General features: G+C 41.0%; 1 protein-coding gene across 1 annotated transcript; it reads left to right on the top strand.

The window, feature by feature from the left end:
* Positions 1-4,716: 4,716 nt before the first annotated feature.
* On the top strand, positions 4,717-6,125 carry LOC123082321 (prostamide/prostaglandin F synthase-like). Its single transcript, XM_044504675.1, has 7 exons — positions 4,717-4,989; positions 5,090-5,136; positions 5,231-5,345; positions 5,535-5,579; positions 5,654-5,713; positions 5,809-5,904; positions 6,006-6,125. Exons 1-7 carry the CDS (start codon positions 4,717-4,719, stop codon positions 6,123-6,125), a joined length of 756 nt encoding a protein of 251 aa, XP_044360610.1.
* The last annotated feature ends 10,860 nt before the right edge of the window (positions 6,126-16,985 follow it).

Here is a 16,985-nt window from a genome sequence, read left to right as displayed (position 1 = left end):
CATTCTTTGAAGATTCAAAATAAGCTATCAATGGAAATAAGCTGTCAACTATTTTGAAATAAACAATATAAATTAGTTAATAACTATGTTTGAGAAACTCACATTGCGGTAGAATCAGAAGCGTATCAACAAGGACCCAAATGTCCATATTGTCTTGCTCGATGTCAGGATCACCGAGATCCATGGTGACAATCATACCCTCATAAAAACCATACATTTTGCAAAGTGCTTCCCAATTTTGGCAACCAAAATGGGTTACGCTCTGAGAATTTTATAGATTTACTTCAAAATCGATATCATGATGGGTCCTTAGGTGTATTTTCTTTGTTTGAAAATTTTCATGGTCTTCAAAACCCATCCTCTCCAAGACATAGCATCTTGCATGGCATGGGATAAGCTAGTCGAATTGTAAAAGATGAAAATTAGACGTCGAAATAGTTGAAGTCATGCTTAATTACGAAAAAAAACACTTGCCGTTGTTGCATACCGTTTCAACATCGAAGGTCTCCTCGAGCTTAATGCTGAAGCGCTGATCTTCGTCCAGCTCAACGAACCTGTCGCACATACCTCGATCGTCATGGCACCAGCTGCACTCCCCCGGGAGACTGTCCTCGTCCGAGTACGACATTTCCTACGTTCATAATTCAAAGATTAAACTTGTACAATTAAATATATGTACTAAAAAACCTAAATTAGATCATTATTTTTCAAGAAAATCCAGGCCACTCGATATTTCCTACATATTCTAGCACAAGTCATGTCAGAATTCACGGAAAAATCCGGCATGACCTTTGCTAAAAAAGGACATATCGAGCACCTAAAATTTGCCGGAACGAAAATTAATCAACACTCCGGCAAAACATAGGCCACTCGGAGGTGTAAACTGAACATGAACGGCCACTTGGGCAACCACATATCCTATTTGAGCAACACAAGATATACATGGATATTTGGCTGGTCTCACCTCGATGTCGGAGGGGGTCGGTGACGGGGACGAAGACGGAGATGATGGAGGGGCTCCTTGATTTCTGCAAAAGCAAAAACCGTATAAGTTATCACTAATACATCCCGAATAATTGCTTAAACAAAAAAATAACAACAAATATGACATGTTGAACTAGTTTTATTAATTCAACTAGTTCTTACTAAATATAAACTTACTATAAATAGAAAAAAACTAGTTCTTTCTAAAAATAAAGTAGTTCAACTAGTTATATTAATTATCTTACTAAAAATACATTAGTTCTATTAATTCAACTAGTTCAACTAGTTTATTAATTTACTTACTAAACTAGTTCAACTACAACTAAAGTAGTTCAACTAGTTTATTAATTTACTTACTAATTATTTTGAACACTTACTAAAAACAGTAAAAATAAACTACATTATACAATAGTTAACTAGTACCATCACTACTACTAATTAACATCTACTACTGCTAAAAGTCATTATCTATGAACCCTAAATTAACATCTACTACTACTAAAAAACATCTAGTACTAACTAAGCAGAGAGAACGAGGGTGGGGGAGGGGTGGCAGGCTTACAGAGAGGGGAGAGACGGTGGCGGGGAGGTGCTCGGCGATGGAGAGGTAGGGGCGGCGAGGGCGGGCTCGGGATCGGGAGGTGGCGGCGGGGTTGGGGGAGGCGGCGGTGACGGTGAGGTCGAGAGCGGTGGTGAGGTCGAGAGCGGAGGGGTGGGGGAGGCGGCGGCGATGATGAGGTCGAGAGCGGCGGCGGTGAGGTTGATGGCGGCCTCGGGCGGCGGCGGTGAGGGCAGGCTCGGGCTCGGGCGGCGGCGACAGAGGAGTAGGGGAACAGTGGGGGAAGGAGGACTTAGCGAATTTTTGAGCGAGCGGGTGGTTAAGTCGAACTAGCAGTAGCGCACTTCAGGAAACGCGCTATAGCTAAAGTAGCTATAACGCGTTTTCAGGAAAAACGCTACTGCTAAGTCTAAGCATGCATCAAAAATATACGTAGGTCATCATTGATCATTTTTTGTAGAATCTAAATAGTCAACATATTTAAGGTGGTAAACACCTTGTTCGCTTAGCAGTATGGGATTAAACTTAATTAGGTGCAACACTTAGCAGCATCGAGTTTTGCAGAAACATGCTGCTACTAAGTACTTTAGCAGCAGCGCGTCCAGGGAAGGGCACTACTACTATATCTAGCATGGGGGCAAATCCGTGGCAATTATAGTAGTAGCGCTTGTTTCACCTAGAGCACTACTCCTATCTAGTTATTAGCAGCGCGGTTCCTTTAAGCTCGCTACTGCTAGTTAGCAGTAGCGCCTGTTTTTAAACCGTGATGTTGCTAAGATTCTGTGTATAACGTTTTTCCTAGTAGTGCCATCTTGTTATCCTCGATGGCAACAATACAATACGTGCCTTGCTGCCCCTACTGTCACTGGGAAAGGACACCGCAAGATTGAACCGAAAGCTAAGCACTTCTCCCATTGCAAGAAAGATCAATCTAGTAGGCCAAACCAAACTGATAATTCGAAGAGGCTTGCAAAGATAACCAATCATACATAAAAGAATTTAGAGAAAATTCAAATATTGTTCAAAGATAAACTTGATCTTAAACCCACAATTCATCGGTCTCAACAAACACACCGCAAAAGAAGATTACATCGAATAGATCTCCACAAGAGAGGGGGAGAACATTGTATTGAGATCCAAAAAGATAGAAGAAGCCATCTAGCTAATAACTATGGACCCGAAGGTCTGAAGTAAACTACTCACACATCATCGGAGAGGCTATGGTGTTGATGTAGAAGCCCTTCGTGATCGATGCCCCCTCCGGCGGAGCTCCGTAAAAGGCCCCAAGATGGGATCTCACGGGTACAGAAGGTTGCGGCGGTGGAATTAGGGTTTTGGCTCCGTATCTGGTAGTTTGGGGGTACGTAGGTATATATAGGAGGAAGAAGTGCGTCGGTGGAGCAACATGGGCCCCATGAGGGTGGAGGGCGTGCCTGGGGGGTAGGCGCGCCCCTACCTCGTGCCTTCCTGGTTGCTTTCTTGACGTAGGGTCCAAATCCTCTGGCTCACGTTCGTTCCGAAAATCATGGTCTCGATGGTTTCATTCCGTTTGGACTCCGTTTGGACTCCGTTTAATAATTATGGGATGGGCCTCCGGTTAATAGGTTAGTCCCAAAAATAATATAAAAGTGTATAATAAAGCCCAATAATGTCCAAAACAGAATATAATATAGCATGGAACAATAAAAAATTATAGATGCGTTGGAGATGTATCAATGACTATCGTAATATTCAGCAACCAGGTTTTATTTATCCTTCTTTAGTTAGGGATCTTTGGCTCCCTCGGCAAAAAGTTTGGAATAATGGTTTAATACATTTACTTTTTCGGCAACCTATGGCTTCAGTCATTGTTCAAACTGATATCATTGATGATGATGGCCCAGATTTACTTTGTTGGAATCTCACACCTAATGGAACTTGTTCTTCCAAATCTGCTTATAAGCTTTGTTTGCAGGAAATTCATACAAATCCCAGAGATGCGCCTTCTGTATTATCTCCGGAGCTCAAAGACCTTCTCAAACTGGTCTGGAAACAAAAGCAGCTCCTTCCTAGGGTGCAAACTTTTGCATGGAGGCTTCTTAGGAGAGCTTTGCCTACAGGTTTGCGGGTAAGCCGTTTCTCTAATCATATCTCTCCGAACTGTTGTAGGTGTGGCATTCAAGAGGATGAGTTTCATTTATTTTTCCTATGTCCTTTTGCACGAGCTTCTTGGTTTGCTTCTCCGTGGTTCATTAGGTTGGATGTTCTAATCCAAGGCCATTCTACTATGCATTCCATTCTCATTGCCTTTCTTCGCATGGGACATCAATACGGTTCTATTTCAAACATTCTAAACTTCTTATGGTGTCTTTGGAAGGCTAGAAATGATTATCTCTTTGATAGGAATAAGGCTCATCCTCGTCATGTGCACCTTGCTGCTAAAGCTTTGTCTTCTGATACTTATATTGATTTACCTCACTTGTCTCAGATGCAGGTGATGCCACAAGTACAACTTCCTCTTGATCAACATCCTATGCAGGGATGAACTCTCCGGTCTGATTTGCTTGTTTCGGGCCCCAAAATTTACTCGGATGCAGCTTTCAGATCTCGGAAATTACCTGGTTTACAATAAGGAAAAGTTGCAACGGGAGTGGGTATTTATATTTCCTTGCCTCAAGATCAAGTGAATGTGTAGATACAAGCTTCTGCTCCTCCTACTACTTCTCCTCTACATGCTGAAGCTCTGGCTCTCTCTTTTGCTGCTCAAATGGCTAGTAAGCTCAATATTCTTCGACCAACATTTCTCATGGATTGTCTCTCATTATCGTCGGTGGCTGCTATTGGAAGGATAGTAGAATCTACCACTCCTTGGTGCATTAGGAAGCCTTTGGCTACTTTCTTTAAGCATGCTAACAATCTGCAACCTCAAGTCTTTCATATTTTCAAAGAAATAAATGGCATAGCACATAATGTAGCTCAACAGGTTTTACATCAACATGTTCAACCTGAAGTTTGTTGTTTTGCTTCAGCCCATAGGCATAATTCTTGTCCTGTTGTATCTCTTCTTTCCAACTTTCGGGACCAGGAGTTTGTAATTCACGCACTAGCGGCCACTCGGTATCCGGCTACCTGTAGTTTGCGCGCGTCGTGGTCGAGCCATCGTGTTGGTACGCGTGCCCCGTCCGGCCATCTCCATGGCGACGGCCGTCTCGCTCTGCCTCCCTCGCGTCCTCCACACCTCCGCTCCTCGGCCGTCGTTCCACCGCCGCGTGTCCGTCCAAGGCGCCGGCGCCACCCTCCCGGACGCGCGCCGTCTTTGTCGCCGTTCATCGGCCGTCTCTGCCGCGGCAGGGGCTTCGCCGCCCGAAGCCGGCACCGCCGCGTGGGACTCCCTCGGCGGCGTCTCCGTCTTCGCCGCTGGCACCGGCGACGCCGTGCCGCTCAGGGACCTGTGGGACCCGTCCGAGGTATCCAACTCCCGAGTTCACCCAAACGCGGCATCGTGCAGTTTTACTACATGGTGAATTGGTAATCGATCAAGTCAAGTAGTGTTATTTCTGCGAGCAGGGGGTGGTCGTGGTCGCGCTGCTGAGGCATTTCGGATGCTTCTGCTGGTGAGGAAATCGAGACGTATCGGCGGTGCAATGCTCACCGCGTTTCTCGCTTGCTGGCCGGCTGCTAAGCTTTGCTGTCTGCCATGTCTAACAGCTGGGAGCTGGCCTCTGATATGAAGAAATCCATGCCGAAGTTCGAGTCCGCGGGGGCTAAACTGATCGCCATCGGCGTCGGCACATCTGACAAGGCACGCATTCTCGCCGACGGGGTAAGGCTGTGTTGAGTTCGTGTTTCCTGGTTGGTGTTAGCACCGTGCAATCTTCAAAATGCTGGAATAAGTGGTCGTCTTGATGAGATTCAGTTTGATCAGACCATCCCAATGTCAGTTTGCACTTGTTCTGCTTCTTTTTTGAGCATGCATGGAGCTGACTGATCTCTGGGATGATTTGCATTGCAGCTGCCATTTCCTGTGGATAGCTTGTACGCCGATCCCGAGCGCAAGGTGACAATTCAATCCATTAATCCGTTCTTCAACATCAAATGACTGATTGACTGACGGTGAACTCATCTTTTCAGGCTTACGATGTCTTGGGCCTGTACCACGGATTAGGCCGCACACTCTTTAGTCCAGCCAGTGTAAGCACCATCACTGCATATTTCCCTTCAGAATTCTGATCATGCAACTGTTCATTCAAAAGCCACTAAAATGTTGATCCCTACGCATGATGAAGTCTAAAATATACTCGAGGCTCGACTCCATCAAGGAGGCCACCAAGAACTACAAGCTCAAAGGCACACCGGCAGACCTGACGGGCATCATGCAGCAGGTTGAACTGAATCCGTCGGTCCTCTGTATCTCCATTCGTTATCCTGAAGAAGTTTGATCCTAATTGATTGGTCGCGTGTTTGCTGGTGTTGGTTTCTGCAGGGTGGGATGTTTGTGTTTAGGGGGAAAGAACTGCTGTACGCATGGAGAGATGAAGGCACCGGCGATCACGCACCCTTGGATGATTTTCTCGGCATCTGTCGCCAAGTTCCGGCTGCTTGACGTTTTATCAGGCACATATGTATATTGCACTGACCGATCTATTCGACGTGCCGGACAGACAGAAAATGGCCTCACAAGTCACAAGTTTCACCTGTTTGTTTGATATAAGCCACTTTTTTGGCAGATATCAAATTCTGCTCCGGATGACATTTGCTGCTGCTCGTCAAAAATATGTTTTGTAAATGTTAAAAAATTCAAATATGTTTGGTAAATGTTCTTGGCATCTGTTGCCAAGTTTCGGTTGTTTGGTGTTTTTACTTCCCCATGTTTTGGCAGATACCATTCTGCTTTGGGTAGCATTTGGTGCTGCCCATCGAAAATAAATTTTGCAAAGGTTATAAATTCAAAAATATGAAACACAACAATGAGTGTAGTCAATGTACAATTGTCACCAGTGTGCTAATTTATGCACTTATGGTGTCCATTTGTTATTATTTGTTTGCAAAAAGACTAATTGTCATATATTATGTAGCAGTCCCTTATAAAAATGTTCTTACAGAAATTAAAAAATACATCAAAATCCTGAAGGGTGCCGAAGTCTTCTTCCTCCTGCATCTGCTGGCAGCGCATCATGAGCAAACCTCGTTGCCAAGTCTAGGCGTCCTTCTCGGCGAAACAAATTTGTTTAAACCTAGAAGCTTCTGAATTAGTGGCCGTGAAGTCGTTGATGTAGACTAGAAGACATCGTCAACCACGGTCGACATAGCAAATCATCGCTCTGGAGAAAGAAAAACAACAAAGAGGGGCTGTAGAACGCCCTAGTTCCGGCCAGACCGAGTCGGAGAACCCAAACCCCACACACTCCAGGACGAGGCATACAAGATACAACCATGTTGTCTGCTCCATAGTACAAACGTGGCCGAGACAAACCTCTAGAAGAGAACACCAAAGGTGTCCGTTTATTTTTGCGTGGGCGCTGATGGTGTCCATGACCGTTGCCACATTTTTTAAAACATAAACATTAATTATCCGACATCAGATTTATAACAAACATGTGTGAACGCCTCACTGGCCGTCTGATGGATGCATGGGTCTTGAAACAATGTATTAGATATTTTATCATTGTAAGTCGCAATGAGACTAATTGCCCGCCCAAATTATAGTTGTAAATTTTTATTATTGGGAAAGAACCATTGTAGTCAATGACAAACAAGGCCAACATGTAAGTACAAATATGGAGCCTACCTTTTTCGCGAATCTAATTGTTTATGGATGTGGGCAACATTCCGAATCCGTTTGTGATGGCAATTTAGGCTTAACATTGTTATTCCCACGGAAAATTTTCCATGATTTATAGGGGGAAATAATTTGTTAATTTTGCTATGTCTTTAATTTTTCTGTGGCGAATTTGCCGTGTTTTTTTGGGGATAAACATGTTTTGTTCATTTTTGTCAAGTCTCAAAATTTCTCATGGAAAATCAAGTTTTTTTGTGTGATTTGGAACTTAACATTTTTGTTCTGATGGGAAATCATACTATTTTTTAACCATGGCAAAAAAAAAGTAATATGCTGCCATGTGAACTTGAAATATGCTGCAATGTCAAGTCAACTTTTGTTGCCATGTCAAATTAATTTTTGTTTTCGCTGCCATGGAGAAAAAGATATATAGCCATGATAGCCCCAAAAAACTTGGGACGAAAAATTCAGATATTTTCTTGTTTAAAAAACATGGCATATATGTAGAAAAGTTGTTATGGTAACATGACAATTTTATGGAAATTTTCTTGTCTTACAACTATTTTTTTTGTTTTTGCCTTTTAACCATGGCATTTTTTTATTGGACTTGCCAGAGAGAATTTATTTAACATACCATGGTAATTTTTTATTATATACTATCAGTTTTTTGGACACGGTACATTTTTTTGAAACACAGAATTTGCCATGTGAACACTATAACTTTTTTATATAAATTTGCCATGTTTTCCACAGAAGAAAAACTATCTAATTTTCATGATACTCTTTTAAATATATTTTTGTGTTTATATACAATTTTTGTCCAAATATATGGCATTTTATGCTCTATGATATGGAAAATCTGTAGAGTATAAGATGCTCCAAATACGCGTCTTTTTTTATCTACATCATGGCAAATCTTTATTTTACATTTTTTTGCATATGGGAATGCTGATTGGGCCAGGAGGCCTAGCAAAAATCATCTATGCCACTTGGTTTGCGGGGTGAAGTGGGGGTATCACGTCACAACTAAGTATCACACTTATTCATAAGCGCAAGAGATATATCTCGCTTTAAGCGAGATGGAAGCTACCCCCACCATTTTTTTGAGAAAAGGAAGCTACTTCCCACCTAAAGGGAATAGCTCTCGCGTGTGAGACTGGGCTGGCCCCTTTTTCAGTGTTTTTCGCGAGACAAACGCTTTGCAGGTTTGTTCGAATGTTTCGGTCCTGGCTTCGCTGTTTTTTGTTATGGACGTTTCTTTGTTTTTCTGCTTCTTTGTTCTTCGCTGTTTTCTTATTTTCTTTGTTTTCACCAGTTTCTTCATTTTCTTGATATTTTTTAATGGTTTTTCTTTCTTCTTTTACTTTCTGATCATTTTTCATGCTTCTTACCGGTTTTCTTTGTTTTTAACGAGTTTCTTTGGTTTTTGTGCTTTCGTTGTTTTTTTGGTTTTCATTGGTTATTTTTCAGTTGTTTTTGTTCTTTCTCGCTTTTCTTTTTTAGTTCTTTCAATTTTTTTGGTTATTCTTACTTTTCAATACACATTCAACATTCTTCATATACATCAGAAACATTTCTTATATACACGGTTAATATTTTTAAATACATGGTTAACATCTATTGAAATCTTTTTTTGGCGTGTACTACTTTCCCGTAAACATTGTAATTTTTTTGTATATATGTAATACATTTTTCTAATAGAGTTTTAACATTTTTCGAATACATATTTAACATTTTTTGAATACATGGTCAACTATACTTATTAAAAAAAATTAAATTCTTGATTAAAAAATTTCAAATACAAGATAAATTTTTTGAATACATGGTAAACATTTTTTCTATACACATTTTTTCAAGTACAAGATTAAAAATAATAATACATGGTCAAACTTTTATTATACACATTCAATATTTTTAAAATGTTTTATCAAAAAAATTAAATGGAAGAATAACATTTTTTAATAGATGGTGAAGAATTTTCTATTTACATTTAGCATTTTCAAATACAAGGTTAACAATTTTCGAATACCTGTTTAACATTTTTTGGAAATGCTTGATTAATATTTTTTGAAATACATGATCAACTTGTTGCACACACATTGTATGTTGTTTCTATACAAGGTCAACATTTGCTATATATAGATTTAACTTTTTTCATATGCATGATTAAAAAATTTCAAAACATTATGGAAAGTATATTTTTTGTAATACATATGTTTTTAATTTTCGGAGAGGCAAACAAAAGTAAAAAACGAAATAAAAAAACGAAAACGAAAAGTAAAAAATGAGGCTGTGACCTCCAGCGCAGCTGGGCCGGCCATCTCGCTCTGCCCTTACTGGGTCTCGCTTTTGAGCGAGACATAGGGTCACCCATTCATTTATTTTATTCGAATCCCCTCAAAAAAATATTTTATTCGAATCTGGGGCGCCCATTCATAAGTATGCTCGCTGCTTGTGGGGTTGCCCAGTAAGGGACGTGTTGAGGACCAGTTTGCATCGGTTTTCTTCCCTTATACCTTTTTTCTTTGTTTTTCCTTGTTTTTCTTTGTTTCTCTCTAGATTTTCTTCCTTTATACCTTTTCTTTCTTTCTTTTTCTTTCCTTTTCCAATATATATCTAGGTTTTTTTATACATATTGAAAATAATCGTATATAGCAGGAACATTTTTATACAGGTTTAATTTTTTTTCTTCCAATATTTGACTAACATTAATGTAAATATATGTATTTATGTCTACTTTTTTAATATGTATTGTACATTTTCCTGTACATAAGGAATGTTTTTTAAACATGCTTACCATTTTCTGAATACATGATTATCATTTTCCAAATATAGATTTTGATGCCTACTTTCTTATTAAATATTATACATTTTTTGTATAAATATGAAACATTTTAGCATACACGTTTTAACATTTTTCAAACACATGATTACCATTTTCCAAATATATAGCTCGATCTCTACTTTATTCATGCGCATTGTGTATTTTTATTATACATCTGAAACATTTCTATACACTTTTAATAATTTTGAAATACACAATTAATATTTTCAAAACACATGTTTTTGGGAAATTTTGGAATACATGTTAAACATTTTTCAAATACATGTTGAAACATTTTTAAAATGAGAGAAAGCATTTTTTAAACTACGTGAACATTGTTTTTACATTGTACAAATTGTTTTTCACGAATATCTTTTCAGAAACATGTGAACATTTTTTCTAATGGTATCAACATTTTCTAAACTACCCTAACAATTTTGGTACACTGCATTAATTTTTTAATTCAATGTTTTGTAAATTATTAAGATGGTTTAAGCTTTGGGAATATATGTGTTTTGTAATATTTTTCAAAAACATTAACAGAAAAAAAGAATGAAAAAAACAGAGAAGAAAATAAACTAACATGGGCCGTCCATAGCGACGGGAAGGTATTGTTTCTTGAGGCGCGGCTTCCTTCTGGGTCACAATAAGCGGCATACAGTCGCACCCGGGTTTATCATAGAGAACAAAACATACGCGCCGGGGGAGTGGGCTGGGGGGTGGGGGCGTGTCGGCTGAACCATTCGTTCACGCCGGCTTCCTCCATATGTGACATTCGCCGCATATTGCGGTCCTTTTTTAAAAAGTAATACTAGTTTTTTAGTTCAAAAGTACTCCATCTATAAACTAATATAAGAGTGTTTATATAGAATACTAAGGGAGTAACAGCATTTAGATTCGTTATTTGTTAAATCTACTCTTATTTAAAGTTCATAAAAAATAGTGTTATTTACCATCTACTAGTTGGACTTCTATTTTCCCCTTTTTATTGTAATACATCTAGTTAAAAAAAATGAGATCCAATGACCATGGGCAGTAGTCTATAAACTAATATAAGAGTGTTTAGAATACTAAGAGAGTAATAGAAAAAATGAGATCCAAGGACCATGGACGCTAGCATCCATGACATATTTTTATAGGAGGAGCCCACCCAAGTGAGATTGCAAAAATTCGCTCCCGATAGGAGTCAAACCCCGGTCTACAAGGAAGTGCCACTGCACCCTTGCCAATAGGCAGTGCCCAGTCCTCTTGAAACATATCTAGGCCCTGTTTTGATACTCTAACTCAGTTAGAGATTAGAGTTAGATTCTAACTTTGAACTAACCTTAGACTCTTGAACTAACCCTAGACTAACTCTAACCAAAGAGTTGTTTGGATGGTAGGATTAGATTGACAATAAATATTCTTTCTCAATTATTTGAATACTTTGGACAATGTTTGAATGGAAGGGATAACTTTTTTTACTATTTTTTCTAGTGGGCCTAGAAGAACTAACCCAAATAAGCTTCTCTAGCGTGGACTAGTTTTTTGAGGTGGGTTAGATCCAACTAACCCAAACTAACTCATCATATTTGGATACTTTTGGGTTATTTGAGCTCCAACTAACTAAAACTAACTTTAACTTAGGGATCCAAACAGAGCCCTAGTTGGACCTAAGAAATGGCATGTATCTATCAACTGGATCTAGGATAACATAAATTAATTTCACACGCAAATTTTCTACCCTCCGTCTCAAAATGAGTGTCGCTTACAATTATATGGTTTGTCGAGTGCGCATAGTTTCTTGACGACTGGCAACTTTTGTCACGTTCCGACGATAAAAATGGAGTCTACTCATCTAGCATGGGCACGTCTGGGGCTCGTGCCATCCAGCTAAATAGCACATGTGCCATATGTATGTTCTTTAGGAAAGGTACGTGCTACATGCCTCGGCTGTGGGGAGTGGAGACACGAAAGCTGTTTTGTGTTTTGTCTACGCGCGAATTTGATGTGCCACTGTAACTGTGTTGGCTCATTGCCCCCAGTTGAAGCAAGCTGTCGGGCAGCCAGCCAGCCGTGTGTGAGGCCTGAGATGTCTCTCGCATGTTTCCGTCCTCGCGATGATGAGCCGCCGGATGATTGCCCAACTGAATCGCTGGTGCTGCATGTGCGCCACGCGCGCGCGGTGCTCCGATCGCAGCCAACGTGCGGCGCACTCCACGGCTGGGAACAGCGCCGCCGCCGTCGAAGCAGAGGTACGTACGTACGACGTCGGCGTCGTGCGTCAGCCGTCAGCGGTCCCGGTGCTGCCGCCGCTGCCCTTGGCCTCCCGTGCGCCGCGCGCGTCCATGCATGCATGCCGGTTGCTGCTCTGGCGTGGCGGCGCCCTCTGCCTGCTGCTGTCATCGCACGGCGTCGCTGCCACATGCTGCATTGCTACGTGACTGCCGCCGCCGCCGCAACGACGCCAAATGGTGGATCGGCAGCCGCCGCCGCAGCAACGCAACGACGTCGACGCGAGCTGAGCCTCTCGGATGTCGTCACAGGACAGTCTCTGGAAAGAAATTAAGGCTAGCGCTGCGAGGCGTAGGTAATCCGTAGGTGGTCTGGTCTAGCTCGTCGTGCATGTCACCCGCAAAAAAAAAAAAAGCTCGTCGTGCATGCCTAGGATCGCCTCGCTCGTGTCTAATTTTATTTTAAAAGGAGGCAAAAGTTTTGCCTCTTCAATTAAATAAGTAAAAGTAAAGTTTAAAGTTTTACAACGCACTCACAAATAAGCGGCATGACAATTACTCATCTAGTTTTCTTGCGCCGGCAGTTACCCAAAGTTTAGCATCTTCTGAAATGTTGGTTAGGAGGATCGGCGGTGATGCGCTTTTTCGACGGAATACGCGGGCTTCTCTCATTTCAAATGGTCCAAGAAACGAGCATGGTGAGGAAAGCCATTGCGTGGCGGTGAGAGTTGCGGTCGTTGGTTTTCTTTAGCCACCACTCAGTGACGATTACATCTAACTGCCATCTAACTTGACCCTAAATTTTATGTCGATCGTCTTCATGTTTGAGTAGTTGTACTCGTTCTTGGGGATACAAGTGAACTCTTTATGATTAGAAGCATTTTAATTGAAGCGATCCAATATCTTCTGTTCATGTTCGAGTTAGTAGCCTTCGCAAATGTTGAGGGGAGGCCTTGCTCACATTATTGGCATGTTGTCGTGAAGCATACTACTGTCGTTGTAGAGGTTAGGATGTTGAGGTAATTAGAGGTGATAATAAAAGCCTTAGTTTCGTGTCTTTGCAATTGATAGGGTATTAATGGAGAACCCTTGGTGAGGCTGTGTCTACGGGAAAGCCCGTAATTAATCATATTGATAGGGGATTAATGGAGAACCCTTGGTGAGGATGTATGTGGCATGATGTATATACGTGAGAGTAGAACATGTTCTATACGAGGATCCACCCACTTATGCACATGAAGAATAGGTTAGGAATAAGATAGACAGATCGGCTCCATGCACAGGTCATACTTGTAGTAATGATTCAAGAAACCCCCATGAATGCTCTACTGCTTAAGCACCGTCTTTATTACATTAATTCCTGTTTTACCTTCTCGTTTGTAGTCTAGAAAACCCCTTTTTATTTCGTTTCCCCAGCAATTTACAGAGTAGACTACTTACAGACACCAATTTGGGTGCATACATATCTAGGTAAATGACAACATAGTTGTGGGCTTTGTAGTGCCTTCCTTTTCGCTCCATTCCCTATGGAATTGACACTTTACTTATCATGAAAGTGCTACAACAGCCATGTACACTTGCAGGACATCACATGGTGCACACACAATATTTCTCCTCATGTGTCCTCTGCCTCAACGCCCTCCTATTCATCTCTCCCCACAAACTTACCATGTGGCGACGATGCTAGCGACTGGTTCGATGTGCCGCTGACAGGATCGCACACCCGCGACTCTGTGCTTGATATGTCTCAAACGTATATATAATTTATGATTGTTTAATGCTATATTATTATTATCACTTTTATATGTTTCGTAATATTTTATATCATTTTCTAGACCAACTTATCAATTTAGTGCCTAGTGTCAGTTCCTGTCTTTTGCTTGTTTTTTGTTTCATAGAAAAACCATATCTAGGAACGTCCAAATACGATGCCGATTTTGATGATTTTTTCAGGACAACAAAGGATCGTAGAAGCTTCAGAAGACCATGAGAGGACCCACCAGCCAGCCACAAGAGTAGGTGGCGCGACCAGAAGGGTGGCCGTTGTGGCCCCCCTGAGCCTCCATTTGACCTAATTCCTCCGCCTATAAATTCCATAATTCCATAAACCTTCAAAGAGATAGACGAGATAATTTTATTGCGGCCACAAGCCTCCGTTCCAAATCCATCCCATCTAGAGCCATGTTTTGGTGCTCTGTCGGAGGGAGAAGCCACCAAAGGGGGCATCTTCATCAACTTTGTTGCCTCCATGATGATGTACAAGTTGTTCTTTCAGGACTTATGGGTCCATAGTAGCAGCCAGATGGCTGCTCTCTCTCTCTCTATCTCTCTCTCTTGGATCTTCAATACAATGATCTTCTCTGAGATCAATCCGATGTAACTCTTACGATGTGTTTGTTGGGATCTAATGAATTGTGGATTTATGATCAGATTGTTCATTGAATACAATTGAATCTTTTGAAGTTTATTTTATGTGTAATTGAGTAGCTATGTATGCTCTCCGAGTTATTTGTCTTCTTTGTCCAAGATAGATGGGTAATTCTTGATAGGGAGTGGTGCATAGTAGTGGGTTCAATCTTGCGGTGTTCTATATCCTGGTGATAGAAAGGGACAAGACATGCATGCATTTGTATTGTTGCCACTAAGGATAAAATGACGGGGTTTAATCTTATTTCTTGATTTCTTTCTGTCTACATCATGTCATCTTTCTTACCGTGTCACTCTGTTTTTCATTAAACTTAATACCTTGATATGCATGTTGGATAATTGTTTCAGGGTGGAGTAATAGTAGTAGATGAAGTTGAATTACATTTATCATGGATGTGATGCCTATACAAGATTATTCCATGAATGATCATAGTTCTGAATGTTTCTTTTCTAATAATTGCCCAATAATAATTTGTCTATCATGCCATTACCTGCTTTCTAGAGAGATGTCACTAATGAACCTATGGCCCCGGGTCTATTCTTATCAATCCTTGCATGTACACAATTGCTCTTTATTATTTTATGTTCAAAATATGCCCTAGAGGCAATAATATTGTATTATTTATTTCCATGGTTATAATTAAGAGTTTATATTCTATGCTATAAATGCTATGACCCTAGAATATGTGGGTCAGTGGAAAACTCCTAAGAACGTGTGGAATGATAAACGGTAAAACATGATTTCTAGTCTTGCCTCAAGGATTAGCTCAAGTGTTATTTGTGATCATGTTTTCCGGATCTAGGGATATTATTAAGTGTACCAATAGTCCAAAAACAACTTTGAGAATATGATGTTGGAAGAACGATCATATTGAATTGACCCAACTTGTCACTGGTGCAACGACCTAATGTCTACTACACAACTTATTCTTGTAGAGTCGTGTTGGGCCTCCAAACGCAGAGTTTTGTAGGACATTAGCAATTTTCCCTCAAGTGGATGACCTAAGGTTTATCAATCCATGTGTCGGTGTCAAAGCCGGCAGACCTCGAAGTAGGGGTCCCAAGCTGTGGATCTCAGATCGAGGGTAACAGGAACGGCGGAGACAATGTTTACCTAGGTTCGGGCCCTCTCGATGGAGGTAAAACCCTATGTCCTGCTCTTGTTTATATAGATGAAGATGTATCAAGTACATAGTTGATCTACCTCAAGATCGTAATATGTGGTGTAACTTTGGGGCAAGGTGAATGATTTTCCGTTGATGTCCCCTCTACGGGCTAAACTCTCTGGCTTATATACACGCCAGGGAGGGTATCTAGGGTTACAAGGTTGGTATCTAGGAGCAAGGCGGCATGAGAGATCTTGGAGTATACGTCAAGTCTTGAGTGGAGGTAGTCTTGATCATGCCTCCTGCGTGGGGCTTCCGGAGTCCACCTTGACCATGCATGAGGGCCCATCGGCCCAAACCGAGGAGAATGGGCCGACTAGGTTAGTACCCCCTTATCCAGGACAACGTCAGTAGCCCCCGAATTGGCCTTCTATGTTGAGGACGTCTTCCTGACAATAAAAACCTCGGATCTGGAGTCCTTGGCTCGACAAACGAGTTCCACCTCATAATCCTTGGATCACCCCTTCAAAGGAGTGCTACTTCTTGAGATTGTGTTGGTTTTTCCCTCGAAGAGGAAAGGGTGATGCAGCAAAGTAGAGCTAAGTATTTCCCTCGGTTAAGAACCAAGGTATCAATCCAGTAGGAGAATAACACGCAAATCACCAATACCAGCACAAACAATCAAACACTTGCACCCAACGCGATAAAGGGGTTGTCAATCCCTTCAAGGTCACTTGCAAAGGTGAGATCTGATAGAGATAGATAAAACTAAACAAAAGATAAAGTCAATATTTTTGGGTTTTTTGGTTTATAGATCTGAAAGTAAAAGATTACAAAATAGTAGATCAGAAACTAATAGGATTGAAAATAGACCCGAGAGCCATAGGTTTCACTAGAGGCTTCTCTCTTGAAGGCAAATAATACGGTGGGTGAACAAATTACTGTCGAGCAATTGATAGAAAAGCGCAAAGTTATGACGATATCCAAGGCAATGATTATGCAATATAGGCATCATGTCCGTGTCAAGTAGACCAACTCCTGCCTGCATCTACTACTTTTACTCCACACATAGACCGCTATCCAACATGCATCGAGAGTATGAAGTTCATAAAGA

The sequence above is a fragment of the Triticum aestivum genome, chromosome 4A (genome assembly GCF_018294505.1).
Source record: "Triticum aestivum cultivar Chinese Spring chromosome 4A, IWGSC CS RefSeq v2.1, whole genome shotgun sequence".
NCBI lineage: Eukaryota > Viridiplantae > Streptophyta > Magnoliopsida > Poales > Poaceae > Triticum > Triticum aestivum.
Note: the sequence above shows the minus strand (reverse complement) of the source record. Positions and strands in the feature narration are given on the sequence as shown.